The sequence below is a fragment of the Centruroides vittatus genome, unplaced genomic scaffold (genome assembly GCF_030686945.1).
Source record: "Centruroides vittatus isolate TY-2023 unplaced genomic scaffold, ASM3068694v2 contig_890, whole genome shotgun sequence".
Taxonomy (NCBI): domain Eukaryota; kingdom Metazoa; phylum Arthropoda; class Arachnida; order Scorpiones; family Buthidae; genus Centruroides; species Centruroides vittatus.
Window position 1 is genome coordinate 149,934 of NW_027122581.1, and position 15,245 is coordinate 165,178.

Genomic DNA, 15,245 nt, shown 5'->3' on the forward strand with positions numbered 1-15,245 from the left:
AACTGCCGAATTATCGGGCTAGCAAATGGCTATAGTAATATTAATAATTTAAGTTAATTTGGTACTAGAGTTAGGCGTTAGGCGCCATCTCTTGCTAAATTTAATAATTAGAATTTTAATTAAATAATTTAAATAAATTTAGGCTTAACTGGAAGAAAAGAATCGGCCCGAAGTGGGATTCGAACCCGCAACTTCTGCTATCCGTGCAGACACGTTACCAGTTACGCTACCCGGACCTTCGGTCCGCACGTGTCTGCACGGATAGCAGAAGTTGCGGGTTCGAATCCCGCTTCGGGCCGATTCTTTTCTTCCAGTTAAGCCTAAATTTATTTAAATTATTTAATTAAAATTCTAATTATTAAATTTAGCAAGAGATGGCGCCTAACGCCTAACTCTAGTACCAAATTAACTTAAATTATTAATATTACTATAGCCATTTGCTAGCCCGATAATTCGGCAGTTGTTGGTCTTGATAAATTCATAATTGTTCTAAAAATCTGAAAAGCAAGTAATCTTATGACTTCTTAATTTAAATTGGCTTATCGCATAGGACCTTCATATTGATGTCTATCACCTATTTAGACATGATGTGCTTGGACCAGGATAATTCTTAGAGACATATAAATAATGTTTTTTGACTTTCTTGCTATTGTTCTCTAAGTCTGATGATTCTGATTCATGCTCATCAATTAATATAGTCTTGCTAATAAGATTCTTTAATTACTTATACGTTTAGAGCAAGCAATAGGATGCTAGAAGTGAATTTTTTTTAAACTGTAGATTTAATAATGTTGCTAATAATAACAATGTTCAGCAGCATTCAATCAACTATTACACTCTTTCAATACTGAGCATTGTAATGTTTTGATGTAATATGAATATTTCTCAAAATACTGTTCATTCGATAGCCAAACTGACTGTATAATGATGTTTTCCACAAATTTCTCTTGCAACAGCTTCCAGATATTTTAGATCCTCACAAATTTCTTTTGGCAATTAAATCTATAGAGCTGTGAACACAGATGCCAAAACATGCCAGTTAATAATATCATTAGTAATGGGTCAAGCTGTAAAAATCTAACTAGCATATAATATTTTGAATTCCATCCAGCTGAAATATCTTGATTAACTGTTGTTATTTTAATTCACTCCTTACTTTAATTTTTTGTCAGCTACTATACTTTGTTTAAACAAAGTTACACTGTTCTTAACTTTAGTGATTAATTCAACCACTCCCTCTGAATTTTGAATTTCTCTCATTTCAACCAAATTTAAAGCATGTAAAAAGCAACAGATATATATATATATATATATATATTTTTCCTGCCAAAAAGCATATATATATCATGTGCCATAATTATATCATTGCTGCTGTTAGTTGATATTACTCTAACCATTGCCAGAAGTTTTTCATTCTGAAGAAATTTTCCTTCATTTTTCAGCAATATTTTTACTAGTTTTTCTTTTTCGTCTGCAAAATTTCAAGACAGCTTTTCTTTAAAGGTGTTACTTTAAGAACAAAACATTCTTAGAATTTTAATGCTTTTGTATTGTGGCTTTGGATGTGTATTCTAACATGTCAAGCAATTGTTCTAAGAACTTTGTATAAATTGGCAAACATTTAATTATGTAAACAAACATAATTAAATGTTTGTTTTTATTTTATTCATTTTAGTTTGCCACTTAAAAATAGAAAGCAAGCATAAATTAAATTAGACATGTAAGCAATTCACAGAACTCTAGATTTTGAGTCAGAAAAATTTGTTGGATTTATCAAGAGTCAACTGTATTTAAAGCAAATGGAAATGTTCTTCAAATTAATTGCTTAAGATTGATTAATGAATGGAGATAATTTGAACTAAAAAAAATGAATAAAAAATTACTGCAAGTTTTTTTGTCTTGATTGTAATAATAAAATTTTAGCTTTTTATTCTACCAATTAAAAGTTTTAAATCTGAAAATTAGCTTTTGTTTTCTAGTATACTTTTATATATCAGTACAGAGTTGTAATTAATTTTTTAAGCATTTAATATAATTTTAGTTTTATCCATTATAATGTATTATTTTAGATAATATAGTAGTATAATGGTTTATCATATACAGTGTGATTAAAAATATCTGAATTTTATTTTTTTTCTTCAATGTTTAGAGATGCATAATGACACAAAAATTTTCTACAATCTAATCTTTTCTATGTAGTCATACCAAGTATGATTATCTTGGTATTTTGTTAATTTTTACATTTTTCATGTAAACATAACATACTTCTGCTCTTGCCTGAAAGTTCTGAATTTTTCAAAAAATTATGAAAAATAAATTTGTTTATGAACGGAGTTCTATAAACTACAGAAATTTTTGAATTGTTTCACTGCTTTAAAAGAAAGCCAATTTCTGTGGAAATTGAACAGCATTCCAGACAAACTTCAAATAAGCAAAAATGACTGAAATAACATTTTGAAGCAGTGTTGTTTTTTTATCTTTGTTCTATATGATAGATTTTGTAGCACTTATGATTGTAAAAAGGACTATGCCAGAATTTTTGAAAGGATTAAGTTTTACACATTATTTTTCTTAAAGTAGTTTGTTTTTATATTATAGGTATATAGAGTAACATAATACAGTAGACTAAAGAGAAATGAAATGGGTCCAAAATAAATATAAATTATATACAATATACTGTGTTATTAATATATTAACATTTTTTGTTTGAATTTTCAAATTAATTTATGACCTTCTCACTAACATTAAAAAATGTATGAAGTATGATTTTTTTTTGTTTTTTTATAATTTTGAATATCTTGCAAAATTGTTGGAAATTTCAAATAAAACTATAACAGTTTAAACAATTTTCTAAAGTATGTTCTATATATATATATCATCATCTCATACTTTGTACTGTGTCCCTTTGTGTATATAGACTAATGAACATCAGCTCTATTCTTATTCTGGAAAAGACTTTAGTAACATTTTAAATAGGTTTTAATTAATTTAATGAGTTGCCTTTTTTGTATTATCTTTTTATTTAATATATTAATTTTTAAAGTCTAAAAAAACTTCTTGTGTGCTCAATTGTATCTTTCCAGCATATTAGACTGGCATTAATTGTAATTTTAGTCAAATAATAATTATTTATTTACAATTATCTCTTTATTTGTTATGTTGTTATATAATAAGATAAATTACAATGACATAAGTTTTATTTAATATGTAATTTTGTTATATTTTTTTAAATTTTATTTCATTTTATGTATGCATATACAAGACAACACATATAAGTTTATTTCAATTATTTCATAAAATTTGAATTACATTCAACTTTGTAAATGAAATTATTTAAAATATAAAGATGTATAAATCAATTTTTCGAAATTTTAGTACAAAGAAATGAAGTAACTGTATTCATATACACAAATATTTTCAATGCCCCATCCGAAAGGAGTCATCTGATTGAACTGAAATTTGGTAAATAGACAGACATAATACTCAAGACCAAGTGAACCCATTCTAACAAGGGTTACAATGACAAGACAAGTGATTACAGAATCAAGGGTTTATATGGGGTGCCCGAAAATAGGGTGTGATCAATATGCTGTGGTACTAACTTTAGCATCAACATGTTGTTTGAGGCAGCAATGTAAATCATTGTACAAATGCCTGATGTCATCCGGAGGGATTAACAACCATGTTTGTTGAACATGAGCAGTCAGATCTTGAAACATCTTGGAACTCTGACATCATCCAGGCATTACTTCAGTTGTGTACATGGTGCTCACTGAATTCATGTTCAGATACAGTAGTATACTGCATTGCCATTATCATTGGATTCCCATCTTTATTAAACTGACCCTGGTATACATCATCCCTTTGACTCCAGAAATTGTACATGTGGTCATGTACTAATGACCTAAGGAATGTGTCATGTAAATTTGAACCTGATCAGACCTTGCCTTCTAGGTGGGACATTTTGAATACCTCTTAGTGTATTTAAAACTCTTATTAATTTCATTTCATTTTATGATAAAGTTGAACACAACTTATACAAACTAAACATTCCAAAATGTTTTTTTCTAAATTACACTTTATAAGCTTACTCATTATTTTTCACATGGAAAGAGTCCAGAAGTGATGAAGGCTTTATAAATACAGAAGGGTATTGTAAGATTGATATAAGCAGATTTACAGTATATTGTCAGGAATAGGTTATCCCACTTAGGAATGGATTTGCACTTTTAAATCAGTAAATCATGCTTCTTCAGCTTCTGACATTTTAAACACAAAGATGTAACTTACTGAATGTTATTCATTATGATGAAACCTGTTTGCATGAATTTTCACAGGTAGTATAATAAAAGTTTTCTCTATATATTCAAAAATATTTGATTAAAATATTTTAAACACATTTTAGCATTTTTTCTGTTAATTGTAAACAATTGCATAAGTATCTAGGCAATTATCTGGGAATAATTGGCGTAGAACAAATTTATGTAAAATTTCATTTTACAGGATCCTGCTGACATGCAGCTCTCATGTAAAACAAGACGATACTATAGATTAAAACAAACTGAGATCACTTTAGTAATATTTTTCTTTTTTAAATATGGCATCAGAAAACTGATCCTAGCTATCCTTAAATAAAAACAGATACTATTATGAAAAACTATCAATAATAACAAAATCATAACAGTTGCAAGTAATGAATTGAAAATTAGAGAATAGATTTAAAATAGAATACAGAATGATTATAAATCAGTCCTTTCTTAATTATAACTCATAAAAATTTCTATATTGTTTAATATGCCATTGTTACAAATATGTCATGCATTTTTTAATGTATTGTTTTGATAGAAGAAATGTAATTATACTGTTACATTAGAAATCTTGGATGTATTTAATGTATCACATGAAAAAAATTTATAAACTGCAACTCTTTTCTTATTTAGTTTCTTATGAATGTTTTGAAGATATTAATTTTTAAGAATTTTATCAGAATTTTTAAGAATATTTTGTCCCACAAAATCTCTGGTTTTCTTTTTTTTGAAAACATGCACAATTAAAACAGAATATTTCATCTTTCATATCTTAAACAAATTCTATGTTTTGCTATTCTTCAGATATTTATGTAACGTCCATATTTGTTATCTATTTTAACACTTTCACTGCCACCATTGAAAAAGAAGTTGCACCAAATATGCTAATTCATTTTTTTTCATAAAGTATATGTCACTGTTATACACAAATTAAGAAAGAGAAATTTTCCTTTTATGTTGAGAAAAATTTATAGAATTATGTGATGACATGAAATTGAATCACTGGCACTATCTGAAAACATAAATGATAAAATAGCATTGTAATTAAATATGTCCTGGGAAAGTAATAAACAAAGCAATAAAATAAAATCTCTAAAATGTTTCTTACACTTTTGGATAATAATAAGTAACACCTGAAAAATAATGTGCATGCAATTTAGAAAAACATCTAGTGTTTGAATGATACAAAATTATGTTATTAGGCTTTTAATAGTATTCTCTCATACTGGCTCTTTCCTTTGATCTCTCTCTCTCTCTCTTTGTGACCATGTAATAATTTTAGCTATCCTGTTAGAAACTGTGTTTGAATTGATTTGAATTAGCTTAATCAATTGGAAAGTTTCTTTTCCTGTTATTGTTCTTATTATTATTATAGGATCAATCTTTTCAAGCAGGATTAAATATTCTTTTTCATTTTAATGTAAATAACTATTAACTTATTTTGTGTTTAAAAATTAATCTTCAAGAGTAATTGAATTTTCTACCAGATCACACACAATGATTTTCTCTTGTAGTGCTTGAGAGATAGTTACATTTACTTGTTTTTAAATGCAACACAGAAGCTGTAATCTTAGTTGAAAAAAATAATATGGAAAAGCAATGCAAAAAGTCCAGAAAATAGATTTTAAAATGTCTAATGTTTTGGTTGTCATATGCAGAAATGAAAAGTTCATAATCAACAGAAAGCAAAGATGTTTGTGATTGTGATGTTGATAATGAATATGTTAGATACAACAAAATCACATAAACTTGTCAGTCATCTACAATAATACATAATGCTATTTAAGAAAGTTTTTAGATATCCATTGATACTTGAGTTTTAAAAAAAGCAAGTAAATTTTCTTAGTTTTCTGCTGCAGTTTTTCTGAAGTTGGAGCTATCATATATAGAAATGCTATCTTGTTTTATATTAAGTTATAAAAATTCTTGGAGAAAGACATTTTCTAGGTTAAAATTGATAAAACTTTTTTCTAAAAGATTTTTATGCTTTCTTCAAATCAAAGCATTTTGTCTTTGATACTAGCTACCCTTAGATACTACTATGAAAAACTATAGATAATAACAAAATCATACTTTAATTTTACTTTCAAAAGATTTTAATTAATATTTAAAGTATCAGATGTAGCTTCATTGCCATTTAGAAGATTGTCTTAAAATCATATAAAAACTGCTAAATTTAATTTGGTAAATATTAGTATTGTTTATATTTTTTTACATAATATATCATACTTGATATTTTTTATTAAAAATTGTATCATTTATATAATTTCCTCTTCTTAGTTATTAATTTCTCTCTCTCTTTTTTTTCAATAAGAACTTCTTGAGCATGAATTAACTGTTTTAATAAAGTTAGTTAATTTGTGAATGAAAGGTTATTTGTGTGAATGTGCATGCAATATAATTTTAATGTATATGTAAATTAACCTTTAACACTATTTTTAAGATTATGCACCCTGCAATATTCTATTTTTATCTGCTGTTTGTTGTTGTTGTTGTAAAGTGAAAAATTTTAATAAAATTTTAACTTAAATCATTTTAAACTCTTCAATATATATGGAGTATTAAAAAAAGTGAGAATATGGATGGTAATTTGAGGGCCATATGATATACGTTTGTACATCACTGACATCTCAACTGTGCTGGAGTGTTTTGAATGGGATCTAATCTCTTTTAGTCTAGATTTATAATACAACTCCACATATTCAGGTCTCTTAAGAAGTGCTTTAAAGGATACATCATTCAGATTTTAGATTAATGGATTAAAGATTTTAATGTAACAAAGTGTGAAGTAAGTTATGTCTAAAACTTGCATCATTCTTTGAGGCTGCTTTCCATCATTTATCTGTCAATGAGATCAATGTCTTAAATACTGATGGTAATTTCAAATGAATAAATACGTTAGACAATGTTCCATTGTACAATTCTCACTTTAATTTGAAAACTCCATATACTATAAATTAATTAGTAAACTTTGATTAAAATGTGCAGTGTGTTTAATCTTTTATTTTTAACAATTACTGAAATTTATTTTATGTTTTCTATCTCAATATACATGAAGAAAAAATGTATTTCATTCCTGTTTTTAACCAATTTATATACTGTGTATAAGATGCTTCACATAAATTATTTCATTTATTATGCAATCAGTGTCATGGAACTGGAATATATGGAAACTCCATCAACGTGCAGGTAATATATTTAGTGACATTTTACATTCAAAAAATTAATTTAGAATATGACACAGCTTTATAAATTATCATCACTAAGTTGATATTCAAGCAATAACTGCACATCTTAAAATATATTCATTTATTTAAAAAAAAATGATTTGATTAATGAAAAGAAAAATGATTTCCGCTGCCTTAAAATGCTAGCATGTTTGCCATAGTTACATTGCATGCTGATTGCTAGATTGTTGCTGTCTAATCATAGTGTTTTCTTTATCTGTAATAATGCTTTTGTATAGTTTTCTGTTCTACATTTTATAGCTAAAATTATATTTTCAATTCTTTTTGCAGTGTTAAGCTATAAAATATCTTTTTTAGTTAATATAATAGGTAATTGAGGTTTTTAAAACTTTATGCAAAAATACTGCTGAATTATAAAATTTATTATAGAAGATTTTGCATTATTATTTTTTATGAAAAGCAAAGCAAATGATTTTTAAAACTTTTATTATAATATTTTAAAATATTTAAGTTACCTAGTAAGTAAGGAATTACAAATATCAACATAAATTATAGGTTTTTTTTATATTAGTTTATTTCAGTCTTTACACTACTTACTAAATTATTTTTCTTATTAAATGTTAATTTTAATATATAGGTTTTTTTATTTTGTCTACATAACATAAAAATATAAAGTTTTAATGCTAAAGTGAGTAAATATTCAAAATATTGATGATTGAAATGAACTAATTTCCATACTTAAAGTATTAATTAGTTTTGAATACAAGTAGGTGTGAAACAGCTATGCAAAAACTATATATATTATTTAATAAACACATTTAAAAACCAGAAATGTTCATTACTTTATTGAAGTTCATAAGAATGAATTATTAAAATCTCAATTGAAGATGACCATTATGTCACTTTCTTACCAAATAATTATCATTTATGTATTTGTTGTTTGATATGATTTTATATTTACATAGTAAATTTTTCTTTGTCATTTATTAAACTTACTGGTAAATTATTATTTTATAATGGACTTTTTATTATAACAGATTAAAGATAATAAGATGAATTTTCTTTAAAGTATGAAATTACTGCATTTCAATCATTAATGTTACAAGCATTTGTTAATTTTAATGAACTCATTTTTTAATGATACAATAAAATGAGTTGTAAAGTCTTACTCTATTGTTATCTTTAACTGAACACAGAATGTGGGATATTTGTACGGTATATTGTTTATCTAATAAATTAACAATGTACTGTATTTTAATATATATATATTTTTTAATAAATTAATTCATACAACACATACTAAAAACATGAATTTTACTATTTCCCACAAATATACAAACTTATTGAGAATTGAATTTCATTAATCCCATAATAAACATTTGATTTTAACTGCTTTAGTGAAATTTATCTGTATTGTAATGAACTTGTCATTCTATTAAGAAGAAAGCATTGCTTTTTTCTGAATCATGCCATTTTAAAGATATTAAAATAAATTGGAAATGATGATGATAAGGTTAAAATTTGGCATCATTACAATAACAAAACATTTAATGAATAAGTGCAAAAAATTGATGATTTTTGACACAAAGTCAGAATTGTGTAATTTTTTTTTTTTCTATTATATTTAAAGTTAAGTAACAAAATTCTGAATACTTTGTAACTGTAATATATTCTAAAAAGAATGGAGAAGAAATTACGAAATTGAAATTTGTTTTTAACAATTAGAAGCAAATTTCAATTTAACATAATTTTTGTTGTTTAGATCTTGCGGTTGATGAACAAATAATTTTAAATTATCAAGAATTTTTATTATAAATAATCATAACACTTGCCAAGTTTTGATCAATTTATAAGAATAAATAAATAAAAGAAGCTAATCAATGGAATATACGAGTTTGGAACTAAATTACATTAAAAATTATTGAAGTGAAATCATTATATGAATAAATGCTGCTTGGAAAAGAATTTTAAAAATCTTTTATTCAGTAAACAAATAGAAAGTTCCAGTGATTAATAAGATGATGTAGAAAATGAGAAAAATATATCATACTCAATAATCAGAAGGTAATTATTTGTTTAATTATTATTTAGTTTTTATGTTTTTTGTGTTGTTTTATTCATTGTTTAGAACATTCTCTGACAATGAGAACATCCAATTCTTCTTGAAAGTACTTAAATTAGTGAACAATGTTTGATTTGTACAGGGTCTGGCTTGAAAATGCATGATTTTAAATAGATGGATATTATACAACATTTTGTGAACAAAGTGTTTGGTATATGAAGATTGTCTACAAAGTATTGAAACTATTAAGTCAAAAATTTGTCATTCAAATCAACTTGAATGATGTCATCTTCAAAAATATAAATGGCAAACTATGTTGTTTGAAATTTTGTACATGAAAATTTTCATGTACAAAATAAATATTCAAAAGTTAATAACTGTCTATTTATAATTGTTAATTTTCCTGTTAGATAAACAAATATAAATGTCTACTGAAACCCGATGCTTAGCAAACCCTTTGTGGGTGTCTATTTCCTGTGCAAGTCATCTCTTATTTTATTTAATGATTAATAGGAATCAAAAGAATAATTAAAGAATAATAGGAGTCAATAATGATTGTCATTATATAAGAATCATTATGTAAGATCTGAATGGAATGTTTCTATTCCTCATTATTTTACTATGTAGAAATACACATACTATATATTGTGCATTTTATACATTTCATTTATTAAAGTTTATTTAATGAATATAGTTCTCTCCAACTATAATTTAGTATATTTATATTGTTTCCCTAAGTTTTTGGAAATTCTTGAATAATAGATATGGCTACTATTTGTGGTCAATTATTTTTCAAATAAAACCACTATATAAAATTATATTATAAAAATACTGATTTAATATAAAACTTTTATTATAACCACTTACCATGTTTAACAGTCATCTAATTCCTCATTATCATCATTTTTCTGGTACATGGATATATGTTACATGTATACGTCTTTGTTCATATATTGTATAGAAAACATTGTTGATTTTAGAATCAAAACATGATATCTTTCTTGTAAGTCTCTTTGTATACAAAATTTTAGAGATTGTTTGGGTGCCAAGTTTATTTGCAAATTTCATCTTCATTCTATTTTCAGCCAAAAGTATCTATTTGTCACTAACTTGACAAATGTGGAAAACAGAGAAGTGACATCATAAAATATGAAAGTTTTGTAAACAGATGTTCCCTCTTCCTTCTTGAAATTTTGAACTACAGTCCAGAATTCAGTTGGTTCAAACAGAATACACACCTTACTTGCTTTTTCATCATTCCAAACTGCTGGAAAAACAAGATGTGAATTCTGTTTGTATCATGTAGTTACTAATTCAATTGGTGCTGCAGTGTCCACTCCCACAACCTAGCATCACAGAAATATTGAGCTACTGAATTGGTTGAAAACTGAATTACAACATTTCAACATTGTTTTCACTTTGTTTTCCAATATTGCTCCAATATTGAAATGTTAATCTTTTGAGTAAATATTGTAGAAAGATTTATTGTTATAGTGAGAGTTTTTAAAAAATATCTTCTTTCTCATTTCACATTGTTGGATTACAAATAGGATTATTTTTACAAAGTTAGGCAATGTTAAAACAAAAAAATATATAGTATTATTACTCTCCTCTAATACAAGATTTAAGTGATTTTTAAAGCATATTTCTGCAGTATGTTAAACACCAAAATCCAAAATTAGTCAGACCTGAATCTTAGGCAAAAATGAACTAAGTATAAAACTAAACTAATTCTAAAATATAATTTCTGGTTTTTGTAATTATTTTAATAAGTGTAATTTGCAGTACTAAGACATAGTGACATCTTAGTGTTGAAAATTTACTAATTCTAAAAGTAAAGGGGCTTTGTTACAATTACTTCTGCCTAATAAGATCAGATTCTGGAGGATTTTGGGTTTTGACTATAACATACAGATTTACCATAATTTATAATTTCTTGAAAAACTGGAAATGATAGATTTGAACTCAAAAAGCACTAAACAGTTGTAACAAAAGTTAAAATGGTTTCCTTCATTGTTTAATGTTAAATGTTATCAAAAAAATTTGCTCAAAAGCTAACATTTCAGCTAAGCAAAGCAAAAAAATGGTAATTTTTTGAATTTCAGAAATACAAATATAGGTATCCCTCATATAACATGGTAGATACATTCTGAAAAAGTGGTGTTGTGCGAATCCATGCTATATGAAACAAAGGACTAATGCAAAACATAGGGTCATGTTCCAGAAGTTAACCAAAAGTATACTATTCTTTCTCGTTACTAAGAGAAATATGTTTATTAAAGCAATCAATACTTTATTTCCAATCAATAATTAACTAACAAGTACAATTAAAAGTACTGTTAATATTAGTTTTAGTTAAACAAGGGTGTTTTCTTTTTTCAAAGTATTATCATCTGAGATTTTTTTGTTTATCTTGATCAGAAATATCAGCAGCACATTTTATTTTTATCATAATTTTCTACAGATGATAAAATAAAAATATGTTATTACTTGATAATTTGTTCTAGTGGTTCCTATTTGTTCAGTTGAATTTGTACCAAGCAATTCTTTTTCCAGAATTTGTGCTCGAATACTGAATTGTTCAAGTTGGAAACAGTTCAAATACCAAGATAATGCCATATTTTGTTTGTCATTTTGACAAATGATTACTTACCTATAGTTTAAAAAGTTTAATAACCTCTAAAAATGTTTAAATACTTTTCTAAATATGAAGATTAATCTATAGAAACAAAACACAGTGACAGTCTTAAGGGCTAAAGTCTGAAAGCAATAACAATGACACCTGGTTGATAGGAAAGCTAGGACAAGGAAGAAAAAATTGTACTATCAGTTTCCATTATTAAAGTAAATCTGAAGAAAGGCACAAAATCAATTGAAAATTTCAATATTCTAAAATCTGTGGACAAATTTGAGATGACACGTATGCTTACTTGGATAAAAAAAAAATATCAAATAATGAAGTTTACACTTAAAAATTGTGAAATTTTCTATGGAGGATTCCCAGTTTTTGAGCTGTGTTAGAGCAAAACTATGTTGAAGTTCTGTGCTGTAAGAGGGATACCTGTATTGAATTTTCACTCTTGATTTAAAAGCTTCTTTGGCATTATTTTATGTACAAATGCATTGATTTGGATAAAATAATAATAAATTAATATAAATTTGTAGTATAAAAATTTAAGAATTTGGAAATACTTTTGTAAAGAAAAATTTTTTAATGAAGTCTTTCAGAGCATCCAATATCCTTTATACTTACTGGTATGCAGTTTAGAAAGTATAATCTTAAATGTTAAAGTGTTCTTGTCTCTCTGTTTCACTTCATTGTAGATATACTGTATAAAATTAGTGAAATGAAAAAAAAATACCAAGGAAAACCTTCTAAACTTTTGTATGTTGAAGATACAAATAAAGTAGTTACCTAATGAAATGATGATGAAAAGAGAAATAGTGATATGATAAAAAAATTTCATGTTTCATTAAATGAGTTAACTTTCAAAAGGTGTTCCCTTAAATGGTAAAGACATGATGGACTGTAATGTTGAGGTCATCAAATTGGATACTGACATTTCATTCAACCAATTGTTTAGAAAACTTTATACAAAGATTTATTTCAATATTGTCTTATAACTTAAATTATAACTTATTCTTATAACTTAAAAAGTTATTTAATAATAATTTAAATTTTATTGCAAAATGTTACTATAATTAGTAGGAAATAGAATTCTACACTGTTGAGTTTAAAAAGTGAAACAAATAAACTAAAATTCTAGTGAAGTCATCATTAATTTTGATGTCATTAGCAAAATGGTAGAAAGTAATGCTGTTGTTTGTAAACATAACAGAAATATTGCATAGTCAAACTAGGGCTATTGTTTTAAATGTATATAATTACTTTAATTGTCAATATTCACTCTATACTGATGAAAAGAGCAATGAATTTATAGCTTATTAGGATGACAAGTATTGGGCCATATATCTTAATCATGAAAGTTCTCTGAAATGACACCATTATGTAGATGGGGAATAATTACTGAAAATTTATCAGCTTTCAAGATACAGATTCAAATAAAAGTATTTAATAATATCAGTTAAAGCATGGATTGAACTTGAAAATGAATGGTGGAAGAGAACTACAGGTAAGATATATGTATATGTGTCTTTGGTGGTTTTGGGGGGAAAATCTGAATGGCAGAAAAATGTTTGTGATACACACAGAATTTTTCACATTTTCTAAAGAAGCTCTTAGTAAATTTAGACAAAGGAAAAACTGTTTGAGTTTGTAATTACAACTGAAAATATATAACCTGCCTCAATGCATAACTTGCATCTGCTTTTAAATAAAGATAATTCATAGGTTTTCACATAAAACTAAGGTACTTGTAGTTTTCAACAGTAGCAATTTTTCTACATAAGAACCAAAAAACCTGACATATTAGCAAAATCATATTACCTGAATAACTTGGCATACTGCTTAAATTTTTTTATTGACAATAAAGGTAGTTTTACATTTATCAATTGAGAAAAACTTGTAACATTATTGTTTATTTCATGATATAAACTAGCTAAAAATCTTGTTTTTTAAATAAATTGAAATAAAAAAAATGAAAATAATTCAAGAAGCATCTTGGGAAAGCTCATTCCTGTCAGCCTAAGTTTAAAGTAATTTTGAATATAAAAGCTATTGCCATTTATTTTTAAAGATGTTATAAAGCAAAAGAAGGAAAAAAGAATACATTAAAGTTTAATCTCATAAATTTATTAAAGTAGTTACTATAAATTAATGATTCACAATATTAAATATTTGTTATTAAATGAATATTTTTTTTTTCTCCTGATATACCACTGAAAACTTATATGAATTTTAAACATTTCCTTTATTTGAAATCTTGTTTAAAATATCTAAAGATATTAGTATATGATTGAATCATAAATACATTGATGACATGCATATGATATTGGGTACATTGCCTGGTAAAGCAACTTTAATGTAACTGGATAAGCAAACCTATGACGCAGTCTATTTTGCATGAAAGTATGTCATTGACTTGCTTATCTAATTGTATTAAAGCCACTTTACCAGATAACAAGATCATTAGATAATAACCTTTAAAAATGTATTCTTACATAAGAATTTTGTATTACAAGTAAAATAGAAATTATATTGGAACTGAAAAATCTTATGTAAAATGACCCCCTCCCCCAGTGACTTGGAACAGGATATATATGTGAATATGTTAATATTGTTATTAAAGAAAAGAAAAAAAAAAGTGTGTTTTAAAAATCATAATGATTCAGAATGGTTAAAAACATATCAGTGTAAGATTTTGTTGAAATATATTTTATAATTAGCTTATTTATTCTTTATTACACAAATTTAATTAGAATTTCCAATCTCAACAGAATGAAATGCTAGAGGAAGGTGAAGAACATGCTGTTATGCTTTATACTTGGAGATGCTGTTCTAGAGCAATTCCTCAGGTATGTTAGTAGCTATTTACATGTAATGATTGTGATATATACCAGTTTTTAAAAATCAGATTATTAAAGTGCTGGATTACCTCTGGCATTATTAGGTGTTTTAATGATTTGGTTTGTAATATCTTTAGTTGTTGATGCAGATACTATATTTTATTAGTCAAAGTACTGTAGATGTAACTAGGACATTGCTCAACTTTGTCTTACTGTGATAGA

The 15,245-nt window shown here is 25.9% G+C and overlaps 1 protein-coding gene across 7 annotated transcripts in view; it reads left to right on the plus strand.

The window, feature by feature from the left end:
- The window catches only part of Cyfip (Cytoplasmic FMR1-interacting protein Sra-1), a 70,652-nt gene that overhangs the window by 12,907 nt on the left and 42,500 nt on the right, over positions 1-15,245 (plus strand). For 4 of the 7 annotated variants that reach the window (XM_067280751.1, XM_067280755.1, XM_067280752.1 and 1 more), the window contains exons 3-4: positions 7,455-7,496; positions 14,955-15,032. In XM_067280751.1, coding sequence (XP_067136852.1) covers positions 7,455-7,496; positions 14,955-15,032 — 120 coding nt within the window. The remainder of the gene's footprint in view (positions 1-7,454; positions 7,497-14,954; positions 15,033-15,245) is intronic. The other 3 variants (XM_067280753.1, XM_067280754.1, XM_067280757.1) reach the window with 1 other exon arrangement.